Source organism: Ascaphus truei, unplaced genomic scaffold, assembly GCF_040206685.1.
Source record: "Ascaphus truei isolate aAscTru1 unplaced genomic scaffold, aAscTru1.hap1 HAP1_SCAFFOLD_1536, whole genome shotgun sequence".
Lineage (NCBI taxonomy): Eukaryota > Metazoa > Chordata > Amphibia > Anura > Ascaphidae > Ascaphus > Ascaphus truei.
The window spans coordinates 50,395-70,000 of record NW_027454424.1 but is presented as its reverse complement, the minus strand read 5'-3'; the positions used below and the strand labels follow the sequence as shown (position 1 = coordinate 70,000).

Sequence of the window (19,606 nt, the reverse complement as noted above, 5' to 3'; positions counted from 1 at the left end):
AGTTGTGGTGGAGTTGTGTTGCTGCGGGGCGTGCCTGTGATTGTGGAGTTGTGTTGCTGCAGGGGCGTGCCTCTGATTGTGGAGTTGTGTTGCTGCAGGGCGTGCCTCTGATTGTGGAGTTGTGTTGCTGCAGGGCGTGCCTCTGATTGTGGAGTTGTGTTGCTGCAGGGCGTGCCTCTGATTGTGGAGTTGTGTTGCTGCAGGGCGTGCCTCTGATTGTGGAGTTGTGTTGCTGCAGGGCGTGCCTCTGATTGTGGAGTTGTGTTGCTGCAGGGCGTGCCTCTGATTGTGGAGTTGTGTTGCTGCAGGGGCGTGCCTCTGATTGTGGAGTTGTGTTGCTGCAGGGGCGTGCCTCTGATTGTGGAGTTGTGTTGCTGCGGGGCGTGCCTCTGATTGTGGAGTTGTGTTGCTGCGGGGCGTGCCTCTGATTGTGGAGTTGTGTTGCTGCAGGGGCGTGCCTCTGATTGTGGAGTTGTGTTGCTGCGGGGCGTGCCTCTGATTGTGGAGTTGTGTTGCTGCAGGGGCGTGCCTCTGATTGTGGAGTTGTGTTGCTGCGGGCGTGCCTCTGATTGTGGAGTTGTGTTGCTGCAGGGGCGTGCCTCTGATTGTGGAGTTGTGTTGCTGCGGGGCGTGCCTCTGATTGTGGAGTTGTGTTGCTGCAGGGGCGTGCCTCTGATTGTGGAGTTGTGTTGCTGCGGGGCGTGCCTCTGATTGTGGAGTTGTGTTGCTGCGGGGCGTGCCTCTGATTGTGGAGTTGTGTTGCTGCAGGGCGTGCCTCTGATTGTGGAGTTGTGTTGCTGCAGGGTCGTGCCTCTGATTGTGGAGTTGTGTTGCTGCAGGGCGTGCCTCTGATTGTGGAGTTGTGTTGCTGCGGGCGTGCCTCTGATTGTGGAGTTGTGTTGCTGCGGGGCGTGCCTCTGATTGTGGAGTTGTGTTGCTGCGGGGCGTGCCTCTGATTGTGGAGTTGTGTTGCTGCAGGGCGTGCCTCTGATTGTGGAGTTGTGTTGCTGCGGGGCGTGCCTCTGATTGTGGAGTTGTGTTGCTGCGGGGCGTGCCTCTGATTGTGGAGTTGTGTTGCTGCAGGGGCGTGCCTCTGATTGTGGAGTTGTGTTGCTGCGGGGCGTGCCTCTGATTGTGGAGTTGTGTTGCTGCAGGGGCGTGCCTCTGATTGTGGAGTTGTGTTGCTGCGGGGCGTGCCTCTGATTGTGGAGTTGTGTTGCTGCGGGGCGTGCCTCTGATTGTGGAGTTGTGTTGCTGCGGGGCGTGCCTCTGATTGTGGAGTTGTGTTGCTGCGGGGCGTGCCTCTGATTGTGGAGTTGTGTTGCTGCGGGGCGTGCCTCTGATTGTGGAGTTGTGTTGCTGCAGGGCGTGCCTCTGATTGTGGAGTTGTGTTGCTGCAGGGCGTGCCTCTGATTGTGGAGTTGTGTTGCTGCGGGGCGTGCCTCTGATTGTGGAGTTGTGTTGCTGCAGGGCGTGCCTCTGATTGTGGAGTTGTGTTGCTGCGGGGCGTGCCTCTGATTGTGGAGTTGTGTTGCTGCAGGGCGTGCCTCTGATTGTGGAGTTGTGTTGCTGCAGGGCGTGCCTCTGATTGTGGAGTTGTGTTGCTGCAGGGGCGTGCCTCTGATTGTGGAGTTGTGTTGCTGCAGGGCGTGCCTCTGATTGTGGAGTTGTGTTGCTGCGGGGCGTGCCTCTGATTGTGGAGTTGTGTTGCTGCAGGGCGTGCCTCTGATTGTGGAGTTGTGTTGCTGCAGGGCGTGCCTCTGATTGTGGAGTTGTGTTGCTGCAGGGCGTGCCTCTGATTGTGGAGTTGTGTTGCTGCAGGGGCGTGCCTCTGATTGTGGAGTTGTGTTGCTGCGGGGCGTGCCTCTGATTGTGGAGTTGTGTTGCTGCAGGGCGTGCCTCTGATTGTGGAGTTGTGTTGCTGCGGGGCGTGCCTCTGATTGTGGAGTTGTGTTGCTGCGGGGCGTGCCTCTGATTGTGGAGTTGTGTTGCTGCGGGGCGTGCCTCTGATTGTGGAGTTGTGTTGCTGCAGGGGCGTGCCTCTGATTGTGGAGTTGTGTTGCTGCAGGGCGTGCCTCTGATTGTGGAGTTGTGTTGCTGCGGGGCGTGCCTCTGATTGTGGAGTTGTGTTGCTGCGGGGCGTGCCTCTGATTGTGGAGTTGTGTTGCTGCGGCGTGCCTCTGATTGTGGAGTTGTGTTGCTGCGGGGCGTGCCTCTGATTGTGGAGTTGTGTTGCTGCAGGGCGTGCCTCTGATTGTGGAGTTGTGTTGCTGCGGGGCGTGCCTCTGATTGTGGAGTTGTGTTGCTGCGGGGCGTGCCTCTGATTGTGGAGTTGTGTTGCTGCGGGGCGTGCCTCTGATTGTGGAGTTGTGTTGCTGCGGGGCGTGCCTCTGATTGTGGAGTTGTGTTGCTGCGGGGCGTGCCTCTGATTGTGGAGTTGTGTTGCTGCGGGGCGTGCCTCTGATTGTGGAGTTGTGTTGCTGCAGGGGCGTGCCTCTGATTGTGGAGTTGTGTTGCTGCGGGGCGTGCCTCTGATTGTGGAGTTGTGTTGCTGCGGGGCGTGCCTCTGATTGTGGAGTTGTGTTGCTGCGGGGCGTGCCTCTGATTGTGGAGTTGTGTTGCTGCAGGGCGTGCCTCGTGATTGTGGAGTTGTGTTGCTGCAGGGCGTGCCTCTGATTGTGGAGTTGTGTTGCTGCGGGGCGTGCCTCTGATTGTGGAGTTGTGTTGCTGCGGGGCGTGCCTCTGATTGTGGAGTTGTGTTGCTGCGGGGCGTGCCTCTGATTGTGGAGTTGTGTTGCTGCGGGGCGTGCCTCTGATTGTGGAGTTGTGTTGCTGCAGGGCGTGCCTCTGATTGTGGAGTTGTGTTGCTGCGGGGCGTGCCTCTGATTGTGGAGTTGTGTTGCTGCGGGGCGTGCCTCTGATTGTGGAGTTGTGTTGCTGCGGGGCGTGCCTCTGATTGTGGAGTTGTGTTGCTGCGGGGCGTGCCTCTGATTGTGGAGTTGTGTTGCTGCGGGGCGTGCCTCTGATTGTGGAGTTGTGTTGCTGCGGGGCGTGCTTCTGATTGTGGAGTTGTGTTGCTGCGGGCGTGCCTCTGATTGTGGAGTTGTGTTGCTGCAGGGCGTGCCTCTGATTGTGGAGTTGTGTTGCTGCGGGGCGTGCCTCTGATTGTGGAGTTGTGTTGCTGCGGGGCGTGCCTCTGATTGTGGAGTTGTGTTGCTGCGGGGCGTGCCTCTGATTGTGGAGTTGTGTTGCTGCAGGGGCGTGCCTCTGATTGTGGAGTTGTGTTGCTGCGGGGCGTGCCTCTGATTGTGGAGTTGTGTTGCTGCGGGGCGTGCCTCTGATTGTGGAGTTGTGTTGCTGCGGGGCGTGCCTCTGATTGTGGAGTTGTGTTGCTGCGGGGCGTGCCTCTGATTGTGGAGTTGTGTTGCTGCGGGGCGTGCCTCTGATTGTGGAGTTGTGTTGCTGCAGGGCGTGCCTCTGATTGTGGAGTTGTGTTGCTGCAGGGCGTGCCTCTGATTGTGGAGTTGTGTTGCTGCGGGGCGTGCCTCTGATTGTGGAGTTGTGTTGCTGCGGGGCGTGCCTCTGATTGTGGAGTTGTGTTGCTGCGGGGCGTGCCTCTGATTGTGGAGTTGTGTTGCTGCGGGCGTGCCTCTGATTGTGGAGTTGTGTTGCTGCGGGGCGTGCCTCTGATTGTGGAGTTGTGTTGCTGCAGGGGCGTGCCTCTGATTGTGGAGTTGTGTTGCTGCAGGGCGTGCCTCTGATTGTGGAGTTGTGTTGCTGCAGGGGCGTGCCTCTGATTGTGGAGTTGTGTTGCTGCAGGGGCGTGCCTCTGATTGTGGAGTTGTGTTGCTGCGGGGCGTGCCTCTGATTGTGGAGTTGTGTTGCTGCGGGCGTGCCTCTGATTGTGGAGTTGTGTTGCTGCGGGGCGTGCCTCTGATTGTGGAGTTGTGTTGCTGCGGGGCGTGCCTCTGATTGTGGAGTTGTGTTGCTGCGGGGCGTGCCTCTGATTGTGGAGTTGTGTTGCTGCGGGGCGTGCCTCTGATTGTGGAGTTGTGTTGCTGCGGGCGTGCCTCTGATTGTGGAGTTGTGTTGCTGCGGGGCGGGGCGTGCCTCTGATTGTGGAGTTGTGTTGCTGCAGGGCGTGCCTCTGATTGTGGAGTTGTGTTGCTGCAGGGGCGTGCCTCTGATTGTGGAGTTGTGTTGCTGCGGGGCGTGCCTCTGATTGTGGAGTTGTGTTGCTGCGGGGCGTGCCTCTGATTGTGGAGTTGTGTTGCTGCAGGGCGTGCCTCTGATTGTGGAGTTGTGTTGCTGCGGGGCGTGCCTCTGATTGTGGAGTTGTGTTGCTGCGGGGCGTGCCTCTGATTGTGGAGTTGTGTTGCTGCGGGGCGTGCCTCTGATTGTGGAGTTGTGTTGCTGCGGGGCGTGCCTCTGATTGTGGAGTTGTGTTGCTGCGGGGCGTGCCTCTGATTGTGGAGTTGTGTTGCTGCAGGGCGTGCCTCTGATTGTGGAGTTGTGTTGCTGCAGGGCGTGCCTCTGATTGTGGAGTTGTGTTGCTGCGGGGGTGCCTCTGATTGTGGAGTTGTGTTGCTGCGGGGCGTGCCTGTGATTGTGGAGTTGTGTTGCTGCGGGGCGTGCCTCTGATTGTGGAGTTGTGTTGCTGCGGGGCGTGCCTCTGATTGTGGAGTTGTGTTGCTGCGGGGCGTGCCTCTGATTGTGGAGTTGTGTTGCTGCAGGGCGTGCCTCTGATTGTGGAGTTGTGTTGCTGCGGGGCGTGCCTCTGATTGTGGAGTTGTGTTGCTGCAGGGCGTGCCTCTGATTGTGGAGTTGTGTTGCTGCGGGCGTGCCTCTGATTGTGGAGTTGTGTTGCTGCAGGGCGTGCCTCTGATTGTGGAGTTGTGTTGCTGCGGGGCGTGCCTCTGATTGTGGAGTTGTGTTGCTGCAGGGCGTGCCTCTGATTGTGGAGTTGTGTTGCTGCGGGGCGTGCCTCTGATTGTGGAGTTGTGTTGCTGCGGGGCGTGCCTCTGATTGTGGAGTTGTGTTGCTGCGGGGCGTGCCTCTGATTGTGGAGTTGTGTTGCTGCAGGGCGTGCCTCTGATTGTGGAGTTGTGTTGCTGCGGGGCGTGCCTCTGATTGTGGAGTTGTGTTGCTGCGGGGCGTGCCTCTGATTGTGGAGTTGTGTTGCTGCGGGCGTGCCTCTGATTGTGGAGTTGTGTTGCTGCGGGGCGTGCCTCTGATTGTGGAGTTGTGTTGCTGCGGGGCGTGCCTCTGATTGTGGAGTTGTGTTGCTGCGGGGCGTGCCTCTGATTGTGGAGTTGTGTTGCTGCAGGGCGTGCCTCTGATTGTGGAGTTGTGTTGCTGCGGGGCGTGCCTCTGATTGTGGAGTTGTGTTGCTGCGGGGCGTGCCTCTGATTGTGGAGTTGTGTTGCTGCGGGGCGTGCCTCTGATTGTGGAGTTGTGTTGCTGCGGGGCGTGCCTCTGATTGTGGAGTTGTGTTGCTGCAGGGCGTGCCTCTGATTGTGGAGTTGTGTTGCTGCAGGGCGTGCCTCTGATTGTGGAGTTGTGTTGCTGCGGGGCGTGCCTCTGATTGTGGAGTTGTGTTGCTGCGGGGCGTGCCTCTGATTGTGGAGTTGTGTTGCTGCGGGGCGTGCCTCTGATTGTGGAGTTGTGTTGCTGCGGGGCGTGCCTCTGATTGTGGAGTTGTGTTGCTGCGGGGCGTGCCTCTGATTGTGGAGTTGTGTTGCTGCGGGGCGTGCCTCTGATTGTGGAGTTGTGTTGCTGCAGGGCGTGCCTCTGATTGTGGAGTTGTGTTGCTGCGGGCGTGCGCGGGGCGTGCCTCTGATTGTGGAGTTGTGTTGCTGCAGGGCGTGCCTCTGATTGTGGAGTTGTGTTGCTGCGGGGCGTGCCTCTGATTGTGGAGTTGTGTTGCTGCGGGGCGTGCCTCTGATTGTGGAGTTGTGTTGCTGCAGGGCGTGCCTCTGATTGTGGAGTTGTGTTGCTGCAGGGGCGTGCCTCTGATTGTGGAGTTGTGTTGCTGCGGGGCGTGCCTCTGATTGTGGAGTTGTGTTGCTGCGGGGCGTGCCTCTGATTGTGGAGTTGTGTTGCTGCGGGGCGTGCCTCTGATTGTGGAGTTGTGTTGCTGCGGGCGTGCCTCTGATTGTGGAGTTGTGTTGGCTGCGGGCGTGCCTCTGATTGTGGAGTTGTGTTGCTGCAGGGCGTGCCTCTGATTGTGGAGTTGTGTTGCTGCAGGGCGTGCCTCTGATTGTGGAGTTGTGTTGCTGCAGGGCGTGCCTCTGATTGTGGAGTTGTGTTGCTGCGGGGCGTGCCTCTGATTGTGGAGTTGTGTTGCTGCGGGGCGTGCCTCTGATTGTGGAGTTGTGTTGCTGCGGGGCGTGCCTCTGATTGTGGAGTTGTGTTGCTGCGGGGCGTGCCTCTGATTGTGGAGTTGTGTTGCTGCGGGGCGTGCCTCTGATTGTGGAGTTGTGTTGCTGCGGGGCGTGCCTCTGATTGTGGAGTTGTGTTGCTGCGGGGCGTGCCTCTGATTGTGGAGTTGTGTTGCTGCAGGGCGTGCCTCTGATTGTGGAGTTGTGTTGCTGCAGGGCGTGCCTGTGATTGTGGAGTTGTGTTGCTGCGGGGCGTGCCTCTGATTGTGGAGTTGTGTTGCTGCAGGGCGTGCCTCTGATTGTGGAGTTGTGTTGCTGCGGGCGTGCCTCTGATTGTGGAGTTGTGTTGCCGCAGGGCGTGCCTCTGATTGTGGAGTTGTGTTGCTGCAGGGCGTGCCTCTGATTGTGGAGTTGTGTTGCTGCAGGGCGTGCCTCTGATTGTGGAGTTGTGTTGCTGCAGGGGCGTGCCTCTGATTGTGGAGTTGTGTTGCTGCAGGGCGTGCCTGTGATTGTGGAGTTGTGTTGCTGCAGGGCGTGCCTCTGATTGTGGAGTTGTGTTGCTGCGGGGCGTGCCTCTGATTGTGGAGTTGTGTTGCTGCAGGGCGTGCCTCTGATTGTGGAGTTGTGTTGCTGCGGGCGTGCCTCTGATTGTGGAGTTGTGTTGCTGCAGGGCGTGCCTCTGATTGTGGAGTTGTGTTGCTGCAGGGCGTGCCTCTGATTGTGGAGTTGTGTTGCTGCGGGGCGTGCCTCTGATTGTGGAGTTGTGTTGCTGCGGGGCGTGCCTCTGATTGTGGAGTTGTGTTGCTGCGGGCGTGCCTCTGATTGTGGAGTTGTGTTGCTGCAGGGCGTGCCTGTGATTGTGGAGTTGTGTTGCTGCAGGGCGTGCCTCTGATTGTGGAGTTGTGTTGCTGCGGGGCGTGCCTCTGATTGTGGAGTTGTGTTGCTGCGGGGCGTGCCTCTGATTGTGGAGTTGTGTTGCTGCGGGGCGTGCCTCTGATTGTGGAGTTGTGTTGCTGCGGGGCGTGCCTCTGATTGTGGAGTTGTGTTGCTGCAGGGCGTGCCTGTGATTGTGGAGTTGTGTTGCTGCAGGGCGTGCCTCTGATTGTGGAGTTGTGTTGCTGCGGGGCGTGCCTCTGATTGTGGAGTTGTGTTGCTGCAGGGCGTGCCTCTGATTGTGGAGTTGTGTTGCTGCGGGCGTGCCTCTGATTGTGGAGTTGTGTTGCTGCAGGGCGTGCCTCTGATTGTGGAGTTGTGTTGCTGCAGGGCGTGCCTGTGATTGTGGAGTTGTGTTGCTGCAGGGCGTGCCTGTGATTGTGGAGTTGTGTTGCTGCCGGGCGTGCCTCTGATTGTGGAGTTGTGTTGCTGCAGGGCGTGCCTGTGATTGTGGAGTTGTGTTGCTGCAGGGCGTGCCTCTGATTGTGGAGTTGTGTTGCTGCGGGGCGTGCCTCTGATTGTGGAGTTGTGTTGCTGCAGGGCGTGCCTCTGATTGTGGAGTTGTGTTGCTGCGGGGCGTGCCTCTGATTGTGGAGTTGTGTTGCTGCGGGGCGTGCCTCTGATTGTGGAGTTGTGTTGCTGCAGGGCGTGCCTCTGATTGTGGAGTTGTGTTGCTGCGGGGCGTGCCTCTGATTGTGGAGTTGTGTTGCTGCGGGGCGTGCCTCTGATTGTGGAGTTGTGTTGCTGCGGGGCGTGCCTCTGATTGTGGAGTTGTGTTGCTGCGGGGCGTGCCTCTGATTGTGGAGTTGTGTTGCTGCAGGGCGTGCCTCTGATTGTGGAGTTGTGTTGCTGCGGGGCGTGCCTCTGATTGTGGAGTTGTGTTGCTGCGGGGCGTGCCTCTGATTGTGGAGTTGTGTTGCTGCGGGCGTGCCTCTGATTGTGGAGTTGTGTTGCTGCAGGGCGTGCCTGTGATTGTGGAGTTGTGTTGCTGCGGGGTGTGCCTCTGATTGTGTAGTTGTGTTGCTGCAGGGCGTGCCTCTGATTGTGGAGTTGTGTTGCTGCAGGGCGTGCCTGTGATTGTGGAGTTGTGTTGCTGCAGGGCGTGCCTCTGATTGTGGAGTTGTGTTGCTGCAGGGCGTGCCTCTGATTGTGGAGTTGTGTTGGTGCGGGGCGTGCCTCTGATTGTGGAGTTGTGTTGCTGCGGGGCGTGCCTCTGATTGTGGAGTTGTGTTGGTGCGGGGCGTGCCTCTGATTGTGGAGTTGTGTTGCTGCAGGGCGTGCCTGTGATTGTGGAGTTGTGTTGCTGCGGGGCGTGCCTCTGATTGTGGAGTTGTGTTGCTGCGGGGCGTGCCTCTGATTGTGGAGTTGTGTTGCTGCAGGGCGTGCCTCTGATTGTGGAGTTGTGTTGCTGCAGGGCGTGCCTCTGATTGTGGAGTTGTGTTGCTGCAGGGTGTGCCTCTGATTGTGGAGTTGTGTTGCTGCAGGGCGTGCCTCTGATTGTGGAGTTGTGTTGCTGCGGGGCGTGCCTCTGATTGTGGAGTTGTGTTGCTGCAGGGCGTGCCTCTGATTGTGGAGTTGTGTTGCTGCAGGGCGTGCCTCTGATTGTGGAGTTGTGTTGCTGCGGGGCGTGCCTCTGATTGTGGAGTTGTGTTGCTGCGGGGCGTGCCTCTGATTGTGGAGTTGTGTTGCTGCAGGGCGTGCCTGTGATTGTGGAGTTGTGTTGCTGCGGGGCGTGCCTCTGATTGTGGAGTTGTGTTGCTGCAGGGCGTGCCTGTGATTGTGGAGTTGTGTTGCTGCAGGGCGTGCCTCTGATTGTGGAGTTGTGTTGCTGCGGGGCGTGCCTCTGATTGTGGAGTTGTGTTGCTGCAGGGCGTGCCTCTGATTGTGGAGTTGTGTTGCTGCAGGGCGTGCCTGTGATTGTGGAGTTGTGTTGCTGCAGGGCGTGCCTCTGATTGTGGAGTTGTGTTGCTGCAGGGCGTGCCTCTGATTGTGGAGTTGTGTTGCTGCAGGGCGTGCCTCTGATTGTGGAGTTGTGTTGCTCGCTCGTGGAACAGAAGGGATCGGAGTACCTGGGGATATACCGTGTTCCCGGTAATAATGCGGTGGTCAGCAGCCTGCAGGATCAGCTGAACAAGGGCGTGAGTGACACAAGCTTGCAGGACCAGGTGAGGGGTCAACTGCTAACACCCCTCGCACCCCCAAAATAACCCTACCCCCCGCACCCCCAAAATAACCCTACCCCCCACCCCCCCAAAATAACCCTACCTCCCACACCCCCAAAATAACCCTACTCCCCACCCCCCCAAAATAACCCTACCTCCCACACCCCCAAAATAACCCTACCCCCACCCCCCCAAAATAACCCTACCTCCCACCCCCCCAAAATAACCCTACCCCCACCCCCCCAAAATAACCCTACTCCCCACCCCCCCAAAATAACCCTACCTCCCACACCCCCAAAATAACCCTACCCCCACCCCCCCAAAATAACCCTACCTCCCACCCCCCCAAAATAACCCTACCCCCACCCCCCCAAAATAACCCTACCTCCCACACCCCCAAAATAATCCTACCTCCCACCCCCCCAAAATAATCCTACCTCCCACCCCCCCAAAATAACCCTACCCCCACACCCCCAAAATAACCGTACCTCCCACACCCCCAAAATAATCCTACCTCCCACCCCCCCAAAATAATCCTACCTCCCACCCCCCCAAAATAACCCTACCCCCCGCACCCCCAAAATAACTATCCCCCACACCCCAAAATAACCCTACCTCCCACACCCCCAAAATAATCCTACCTCCCACCCCCGCAAAATAATCCTACCTCCCACCCCCCCAAAATATCCCTACCCCCACACCCCCAAAATAACCCTACCTCCTACCCCCCCAAAATAATCCTACCTCCCACCCCCCCAAAATAACCCTACCCCCCACCCCCCCAAAATAACCCTACCTCCCACACCCCCAAAATAATCCTACCTCCCACCCCCCCAAAATAATCCTACCTCCCACCCCCCCAAAATAACCCTACCCCCCGCACCCCCAAAATAACTATCCCCCACACCCCAAAATAATCCTACCTCCCACCCCCCCAAAATAATCCTACCTCCCACCCCCCCAAAATAACCCTACCCCCACACCCCCAAAATAACCCTACCTCCCACACCCCCAAAATAATCCTACCTCCCACCCCCCCAAAATAACTATCCCCACCCCCCCAAAATAACTATCCCCACCCCCCCAAAGTAACCGTACCCCCCACAACCCAAAGTTACCCCACCCCCCCAAAGTAACCCCATCCCCACACCCCAAAGTAACCCCACCCCCCAACTATCCCCACCCCCCAAAGAACATGCGTGAGAACGAGAGGTAACTCCGTGTATTACTTCCGGGTAACACATATTTATAAATAAAGAAGACCTGTGTTATTCCCATACTGCAGGGACGCCCGAGCAGGGAGTTACAGATATATATATATATATCATTCCCGCGAAGACGCCCCGAGCAGGGAGTTACAGATATATATATATCATTCCCGCGGAGACGCCCCGAGCAGGGAGTTACAGATATATATATATATCATTCCCGCGAAGACGCCCCGAGCAGGGAGTTACAGATATATATATATCATTCCCGCGAAGACGCCCCGAGCAGGGAGTTACAGATATATACGAGCAGGGAGTTACAGATATATATAAGCAGGGAGTTACAGATATATATGAGCAGGGAGTTACAGATATATATGAGCAGGGAGTTACAGATATATATGAGCAGGGAGTTACAGATATATATGAGCAGGGAGTTACAGATATATATGAGCAGGGAGTTACAGATATATATGAGCAGGGAGTTACAGATATATATGAGCAGGGAGTTACAGATATATATGAGCAGGGAGTTACAGATATATATGAGCAGGGAGTTACAGATATATATATGAGCAGGGAGTTACAGATATATATATGAGCAGGGAGTTACAGATATATATATGAGCAGGGAGTTACAGATATATATATGAGCAGGGAGTTACAGATATATATATGAGCAGGTAGTTACAGATATATATATGAGCAGGGAGTTACAGATATATATGAGCAGGGAGTTACAGATATATATGAGCAGGGAGTTACAGATATATATGAGCAGGGAGGTACAGATATATATGAGCAGGGAGTTACAGATATATATGAGCAGGGAGTTACAGATATATATGAGCAGGGAGTTACAGATATATATGAGCAGGGAATTACAGATATATATGAGCAGGGAGTTATAGATATATATGAGCAGGGAGTTACAGATATATATGAGCAGGGAGTTACAGATATATACGAGCAGGGAGTTACAGATATATACGAGCAGGGAGTTACAGATATATACGAGCAGGGAGTTACAGATATATACGAGCAGGGAGTTACAGATATATACGAGCAGGGAGTTTCAGATATATACGAGCAGGGAGTTACAGATATATACGAGCAGGGAGTTACAGATATATACGAGCAGGGAGTTACAGATATATACGAGCAGGGAGTTACAGATATATACGAGCAGGGAGTTACAGATATATACGAGCAGGGAGTTACAGATATATACGAGCAGGGAGTTACAGATATATATGAGCAGGGAGTTACAGATATATATGAGCAGGGAGTTACAGATATATATGAGCAGGGAGTTACAGATATACATGAGCAGGGAGTTACAGATATACATGAGCAGGGAGTTACAGATATACACGAGCAGGGAGTTACAGATATACACGAGCAGGGAGTTACAGATATACACGAGCAGGGAGTTACAGATATACACGAGCAGGGAGTTACAGATATACACGAGCAGGGAGTTACAGATATATACGAGCAGGGAGTTACAGATATATACGAGCAGGGAGTTACAGATATATACGAGCAGGGAGTTACAGATATATACGAGCAGGGAGTTACAGATATATACGAGCAGGGAGTTACAGATATATGTGAGCAGGGAGTTACAGATATACGTGAGCAGGGAGTTACAGATATACGTGAGCAGGGAGTTACAGATATACGTGAGCAGGGAGTTACAGATATACGTGAGCAGGGAGTTACAGATATACGTGAGCAGGGAGTTACAGATATACGTGAGCAGGGAGTTACAGATATACATGAGCAGGGAGTTACAGATATACATGAGCAGGGAGTTACAGATATACATGAGCAGGGAGTTACAGATATATATGAGCAGGGAGTTACAGATATACATGAGCAGGGAGTTACAGATATACATGAGCAGGGAGTTACAGATATACATGAGCAGGGAGTTACAGATATATATGAGCAGGGAGTTACAGATATATATGAGCAGGGAGTTACAGATATATATGAGCAGGGAGTTACAGATATACATGAGCAGGGAGTTACAGATATATATGAGCAGGGAGTTACAGATATATATGAGCAGGGAGTTACAGATATACATGAGCAGGGAGTTACAGATATATATGAGCAGGGAGTTACAGATATATATGAGCAGGGAGTTACAGATATATATGAGCAGGGAGTTACAGATATATATGAGCAGGGAGTTACAGATATATACGAGCAGGGAGTTACAGATATAAGTGAGCAGGGAGTTACAGATATATATGAGCAGGGAGTTACAGATATATATGAGCAGGGAGTTACAGATATATATGAGCAGGGAGTTACAGATATATACGAGCAGGGAGTTACAGATATAAGTGAGCAGGGAGTTACAGATATATATGAGCAGGGAGTTACAGATATACATGAGCAGGGAGTTACAGATATACATGAGCAGGGAGTTACAGATATATGTGAGCAGGGAGTTACAGATATACGTGAGCAGGGAGTTACAGATATACGTGAGCAGGGAGTTACAGATATACGTGAGCAGGGAGTTACAGATATACGTGAGCAGGGAGTTACAGATATACATGAGCAGGGAGTTACAGATATACATGAGCAGGGAGTTACAGATATACATGAGCAGGGAGTTACAGATATATATGAGCAGGGAGTTACAGATATACATGAGCAGGGAGTTACAGATATACATGAGCAGGGAGTTACAGATATACATGAGCAGGGAGTTACAGATATATATGAGCAGGGAGTTACAGATATATATGAGCAGGGAGTTACAGATATATATGAGCAGGGAGTTACAGATATATATGAGCAGGGAGTTACAGATATACATGAGCAGGGAGTTACAGATATATATGAGCAGGGAGTTACAGATATATATGAGCAGGGAGTTACAGATATACATGAGCAGGGAGTTACAGATATATATGAGCAGGGAGTTACAGATATATATGAGCAGGGAGTTACAGATATATACGAGCAGGGAGTTACAGATATAAGTGAGCAGGGAGTTACAGATATATATGAGCAGGGAGTTACAGATATATATGAGCAGGGAGTTACAGATATATATGAGCAGGGAGTTACAGATATATATGAGCAGGGAGTTACAGATATATACGAGCAGGGAGTTACAGATATAAGTGAGCAGGGAGTTACAGATATATATGAGCAGGGAGTTAAAGATATACATGAGCAGGGAGTTACAGATATACATGAGCAGGGAGTTACAGATATACACGAGCAGGGAGTTACAGATATACACGAGCAGGGAGTTACAGATATACACGAGCAGGGAGTTACAGATATACACGAGCAGGGAGTTACAGATATACACGAGCAGGGAGTTACAGATATATACGAGCAGGGAGTTACAGATATATATGAGCAGGGAGTTACAGATATATATGAGCAGGGAGTTACAGATATATATGAGCAGGGAGTTACAGATATATATGAGCAGGGAGTTACAGATATATATGAGCAGGGAGTTACAGATATATATGAGCAGGGAGTTACAGATATATATGAGCAGGGAGTTACAGATATATATGAGCAGGGAGTTACAGATATATATGAGCAGGGAGTTACAGATATATACGAGCAGGGAGTTACAGATATATACGAGCAGGGAGTTACAGATATATACGAGCAGGGAGTTACAGATATATACGAGCAGGGAGTTACAGATATATACGAGCAGGGAGTTACAGATATATACGAGCAGGGAGTTACAGATATATACGAGCAGGGAGTTACAGATATATACGAGCAGGGAGTTACAGATATATACGAGCAGGGAGTTACAGATATATACGAGCAGGGAGTTACAGATATATACGAGCAGGGAGTTACAGATATATACGAGCAGGGAGTTACAGATATATGTGAGCAGGGAGTTACAGATATATGTGAGCAGGGAGTTACAGATATACGTGAGCAGGGAGTTACAGATATACGTGAGCAGGGAGTTACAGATATACGTGAGCAGGGAGTTACAGATATACGTGAGCAGGGAGTTACAGATATACGTGAGCAGGGAGTTACAGATATACATGAGCAGGGAGTTACAGATATACATGAGCAGGGAGTTACAGATATACATGAGCAGGGAGTTACAGATATACATGAGCAGGGAGTTACAGATATATATGAGCAGGGAGTTACAGATATATACATGAGCAGGGAGTTACAGATATATATGAGCAGGGAGTTACAGATATATATGAGCAGGGAGTTACAGATATATACATGAGCAGGGAGTTACAGATATATATGAGCAGGGAGTTACAGATATATATGAGCAGGGAGTTACAGATATATATGAGCAGGGAGTTACAGATATATATGAGCAGGGAGTTACAGATATATATGAGCAGGGAGTTACAGATATATATGAGCAGGGAGTTACAGATATATACGAGCAGGGAGTTACAGATATATACGAGCAGGGAGTTACAGATATATACGAGCAGGGAGTTACAGATATATACGAGCAGGGAGTTACAGATATATACGAGCAGGGAGTTACAGATATATACGAGCAGGGAGTTACAGATATATACGAGCAGGGAGTTACAGATATATACGAGCAGGGAGTTACAGATATATACGAGCAGGGAGTTACAGATATATACGAGCAGGGAGTTACAGATATATACGAGCAGGGAGTTACAGATATATACGAGCAGGGAGTTACAGATATATGTGAGCAGGGAGTTACAGATATATGTGAGCAGGGAGTTACAGATATACGTGAGCAGGGAGTTACAGATATACGTGAGCAGGGAGTTACAGATATACGTGAGCAGGGAGTTACAGATATACGTGAGCAGGGAGTTACAGATATACATGAGCAGGGAGTTACAGATATACATGAGCAGGGAGTTACAGATATACATGAGCAGGGAGTTACAGATATACATGAGCAGGGAGTTACAGATATACATGAGCAGGGAGTTACAGATATACATGAGCAGGGAGTTACAGATATATATGAGCAGGGAGTTACAGATATATACGAGCAGGGAGTTACAGATATATACGAGCAGGGAGTTACAGATATATACGAGCAGGGAGTTACAGATATATACGAGCAGGGAGTTACAGATATATACGAGCAGGGAGTTACAGATATATACGAGCAGGGAGTTACAGATATATACGAGCAGGGAGTTACAGATATATACGAGCAGGGAGTTACAGATATATACGAGCAGGGAGTTACAGATATATACGAGCAGGGAGTTACAGATATATACGAGCAGGGAGGTACAGATATATACGAGCAGGGAGTTACAGATATATATGAGCAGGGAGTTACAGATATATATGAGCAGGGAGTTACAGATATATATGAGCAGGGAGTTACAGATATATATGAGCAGGGAGTTACAGATATATATGAGCAGGGAGTTACAGATATATATGAGCAGGGAGTTACAGATATATATGAGCAGGGAGTTACAGATATATATGAGCAGGGAGTTACAGATATATACGAGCAGGGAGTTACAGATATATATATTATTCTTTGTACCACATATTGTGCACGGTTTTGCTTGGATAATGACTGCGCTTTTTGTCACTGTGAGGGCGCCTCACATTTGGGTTAACGTACGGGTACCCCCATACACCCCAGTCCTCCTTTGGACCCCCACACTGACCCCGTGTCCCCCCCTGTGTGCAGCGCTGGCAGGATGTGAACGTGATCAGCAGTCTCCTGAAATCCTTCTTCCGGAAACTGCCGGAGCCCCTCTTCACGGACAGTGAGTCCCCTGCGCTCCCCGTCTCTCTCTGTGGGGGAGCAACAGTGACACGGTCGAGTGTGTGAGTGTGAGTGGGCGGTTGTGTTATGTGGTGTGTGGGGGCTCTTGTGGTGTGTGAGTGGGAGGGTCTCTTGGTGTGAGTGGGAGGGTCTTTTGTGGTGTGTGAGTGGGAGGGTCTCTTGTGGTGTGTGAGTGGGAGGGTCTCTTGGTGTGAGTAGGAGGGTCTCTTGGTGTGAGTGGGAGGGTCTCTTGGTGTGAGTGGGCTCCTGTGGTGTGAGTGTGAGGGGGCTCCTGTGGTGTGAGTGGGGGGGTCTCTTGGTGGGAGTGTGAGTGTGAGTGGGGTCTCTGTATGTGACGCCCATTTCTGTTGCAGGTAAGTACAGCGATTTCATTGATGCGAATCGAATGGACGACGCCAGAGAGAGAATGAAAACCCTGCGCAGACTGGTAACACAGCTCTCACATAGCTAAATACCCCCCTCCCCACCCCCCATTACCTCTCCACCACCCCCTCCCCTCTCCACCCCTCCCCACCCCCATTACCTCTCCATCACCCATCCCCTCACCTCTCCCCCCCCTCCCCACCCCCCATTACCTCTCCACCCCCCCCCCCCTCTCCACCCCCCCCCTCGCTGTAACGAGATCGCTCGCGTGGATAATATATCGCCTTTCTCTGACGTAATTAGCTCAGACCGGATTTTAAATGATCGATGAAAAGTCACATTATAAAGAGACATTTTCACTATCCATCTTAACCCTCCTTACCCCCCTCATACATATCCCCCCCTCATACATATCCCCCCCCTCATACATATCCCCCCCTCCTCATACATATCCCCCCCTCCTCATACATATCTCCCCCCCTCATACATATCCCCCCCCCTCATACATATTCCTCCCTCATTCTCCCCTCGTATATATTCCCCCCCTCTCCTTGTCGCTCTTCTCACACCCCTCGCTTCTCTCTCTCCCACCCTCATACCCTCCCCCCTCTCTCCTTGTCGCTCTTCTCTGGCCCCTCGCTTCTCTCTCCCCCCCCCTCTCTCCTTGTTGCCCTTCTCTGGCCCCTCGCTCCTCTTCTCACCCCCCTCGCTTCTCTCTCTCCCCCCTCTCTCCTTGTCGCCCTTCTCTGGCCCCTCGCTCCTCTTCTCACCCCCCTCGCTTCTCTCTCTCCCCCCTCTCTCCTTGTCGCCCTTCTCTGGCCCCTCGCTCCTCTTCTCACCCCCCTCGCTTCTCTCTCTCCCCCCTCTCCCCTTGTCGCCCTTCTCTGGCCCCTCGCTCCTCTTCTCACCACCCCCGCTTCTCTCTCTCCCCCCTCTCTCCTTGTCGCCCTTCTCTGGCCCCTCTTCTCACCCCCCTCGCTTCTCTCTCTCCCCCCTCTCTCCCCTCTCTCTCCCCTCACTCCCCCCTCTCCCCTTGTCGCCCTTCTCTGGCCCCTCTTCTCACCCCCCTCGCTTCTCGCTGCTCTTCCCCCCTCAGATTCGGGAACTCCCGGCATATTACTACGACACGCTCCGCTTCCTGCTCCGGCACCTGAAGACCATCGCTGACCACTCGGATAAAAACAAGGTGAGGCTCCGCAGGCGGGGTGCCCCCCCACACCCCTGCCTGGCACAGAGGGGGTGCGCTGAGCGTTTCCGGGGTCCTGTGCAGACAGAGGGGACCCTCTCAAGGCATCATACATCCCCAGGCTCGGCCATACCAACGTAGTGTGTGTTCTCGTCTCCGTCCACACTGCCCGCCCCGGGTGCTGGTTAGGGGCCTTTGCTCACCGCGGGGGGTGCTGGTTAGGGCCTTTGCTCACCGCCGGTGCTGGTTAGGGCCTTTGCTCACCGCCGGTGCTGGTTTGGGGCCTTTGCTCACCGCCGGTGCTGGTTAGGGCCTTTGCTCACCGCCGGTGCTGGTTAGGGCCTTTGCTCACCGCCGGTGCTGGTTAGGGCCTTTGCTCACCGCCGGTGCTGGTTTGGGGCCTTTGCTCACCGCCGGTGCTGGTTTGGGGCCTTTGCTCACCGCCGGTGCTGGTTTGGGGCCTTTGCTCACCGCCGGTGCTGGTTTGGGGCCTTTGCTCACCGCCGGTGCTGGTTTGGGGCCTTTGCTCACCGCCGGTGCTGGTTAGGGCCTTTGCTCACCGCGGGGGGTGCTGGTTAGGGCCTTTGCTCACCGCCGGTCACAGCTCCTGCCTCTATCCCCAGATGGAGCCCCGTAACCTGGCGCTGGTTTTCGGGCCGACGCTCGTGCGCACGTCGGAGGATAACATGACAGACATGGTAACGCACATGCCAGATCGCTACAAGATCGTGGAGACGCTCATCCAACACGTGAGTGACGCACACACAGCACGCGTGCTCGCATATTAACTGCATAGAGCGTGCGAGTGCCAGCCTGGCGTGTACAGAGATACACAGAGAACATGCAACACGAGGTGCAAACAGCACACGTGAGTGAGAGACGCACATACAGCACGCGTGTATTACATTGATATGGGGGCATAGTATTCATATGAAGCGTCCACAGGGGTCAGAGGGCAGCAGCGCACGGGGCGGGTATATACAGCGAAGCCTGGTGGGGGGCTCCGTCTCGGGCGCCAAGCGGTCTCGCACCGCACCATACACCGGATTGGGGGCATCTTCTTCTTCTCTTGTACTGACCCCTCTCTCGCGCTCTCTCTGCCATGTGCTGATCTCTGCAGTGTGATTGGTTCTTCAGTGAGGAGATGGAAAAGGCGGACAAGGTGAGTGTGTTGTGGTGTGAGCTTGGGAAGAGTGTGGATTAGTTGGAGTGAGGGTGTTGTGGTGTGAGCTTGGGAAGAGTGTGGATGAGTTGGAGTGAGTGTGTTGTGAGCTTGGGAAGAGTGTGGATGAGTTGGAGTGAGGGTGTTGTGGTGTGAGCTTGGGAAGAGTGTGGATGAGTTGGAGTGAGGGTGTTGTGGTGTGAGCTTGGGAAGAGTGTGGATGAGTTGGAGTGAGGGTGTTGTGGTGTGAGCTTGGGAAGAGTGTGGATGAGTTGGAGTGAGTGTGTTGTGAGCTTGGGAAGAGTGTGGATGAGTTGGAGTCAGGGTGTTGTGGTGTGAGCTTGGGAAGAGTGTGGATGAGTTGGAGTGAGGGTGTTGTGGTGTGAGCTTGGGAAGAGTGTGGATGAGTTGGAGTGAG

At 53.5% G+C, this 19,606-nt stretch overlaps 1 protein-coding gene across 1 annotated transcript in view; it reads left to right on the top strand.

Moving 5' to 3' along the window:
• The window catches only part of LOC142476237 (rho GTPase-activating protein 23-like), a 43,005-nt gene that overhangs the window by 9,457 nt on the left and 13,942 nt on the right, over nt 1-19,606 (top strand). Inside the window, 6 exon segments of the mRNA XM_075581722.1 lie at nt 9,323-9,478; nt 16,379-16,457; nt 16,831-16,904; nt 17,937-18,026; nt 18,650-18,775; nt 19,147-19,188. Coding sequence (XP_075437837.1) covers nt 9,323-9,478; nt 16,379-16,457; nt 16,831-16,904; nt 17,937-18,026; nt 18,650-18,775; nt 19,147-19,188 — 567 coding nt within the window.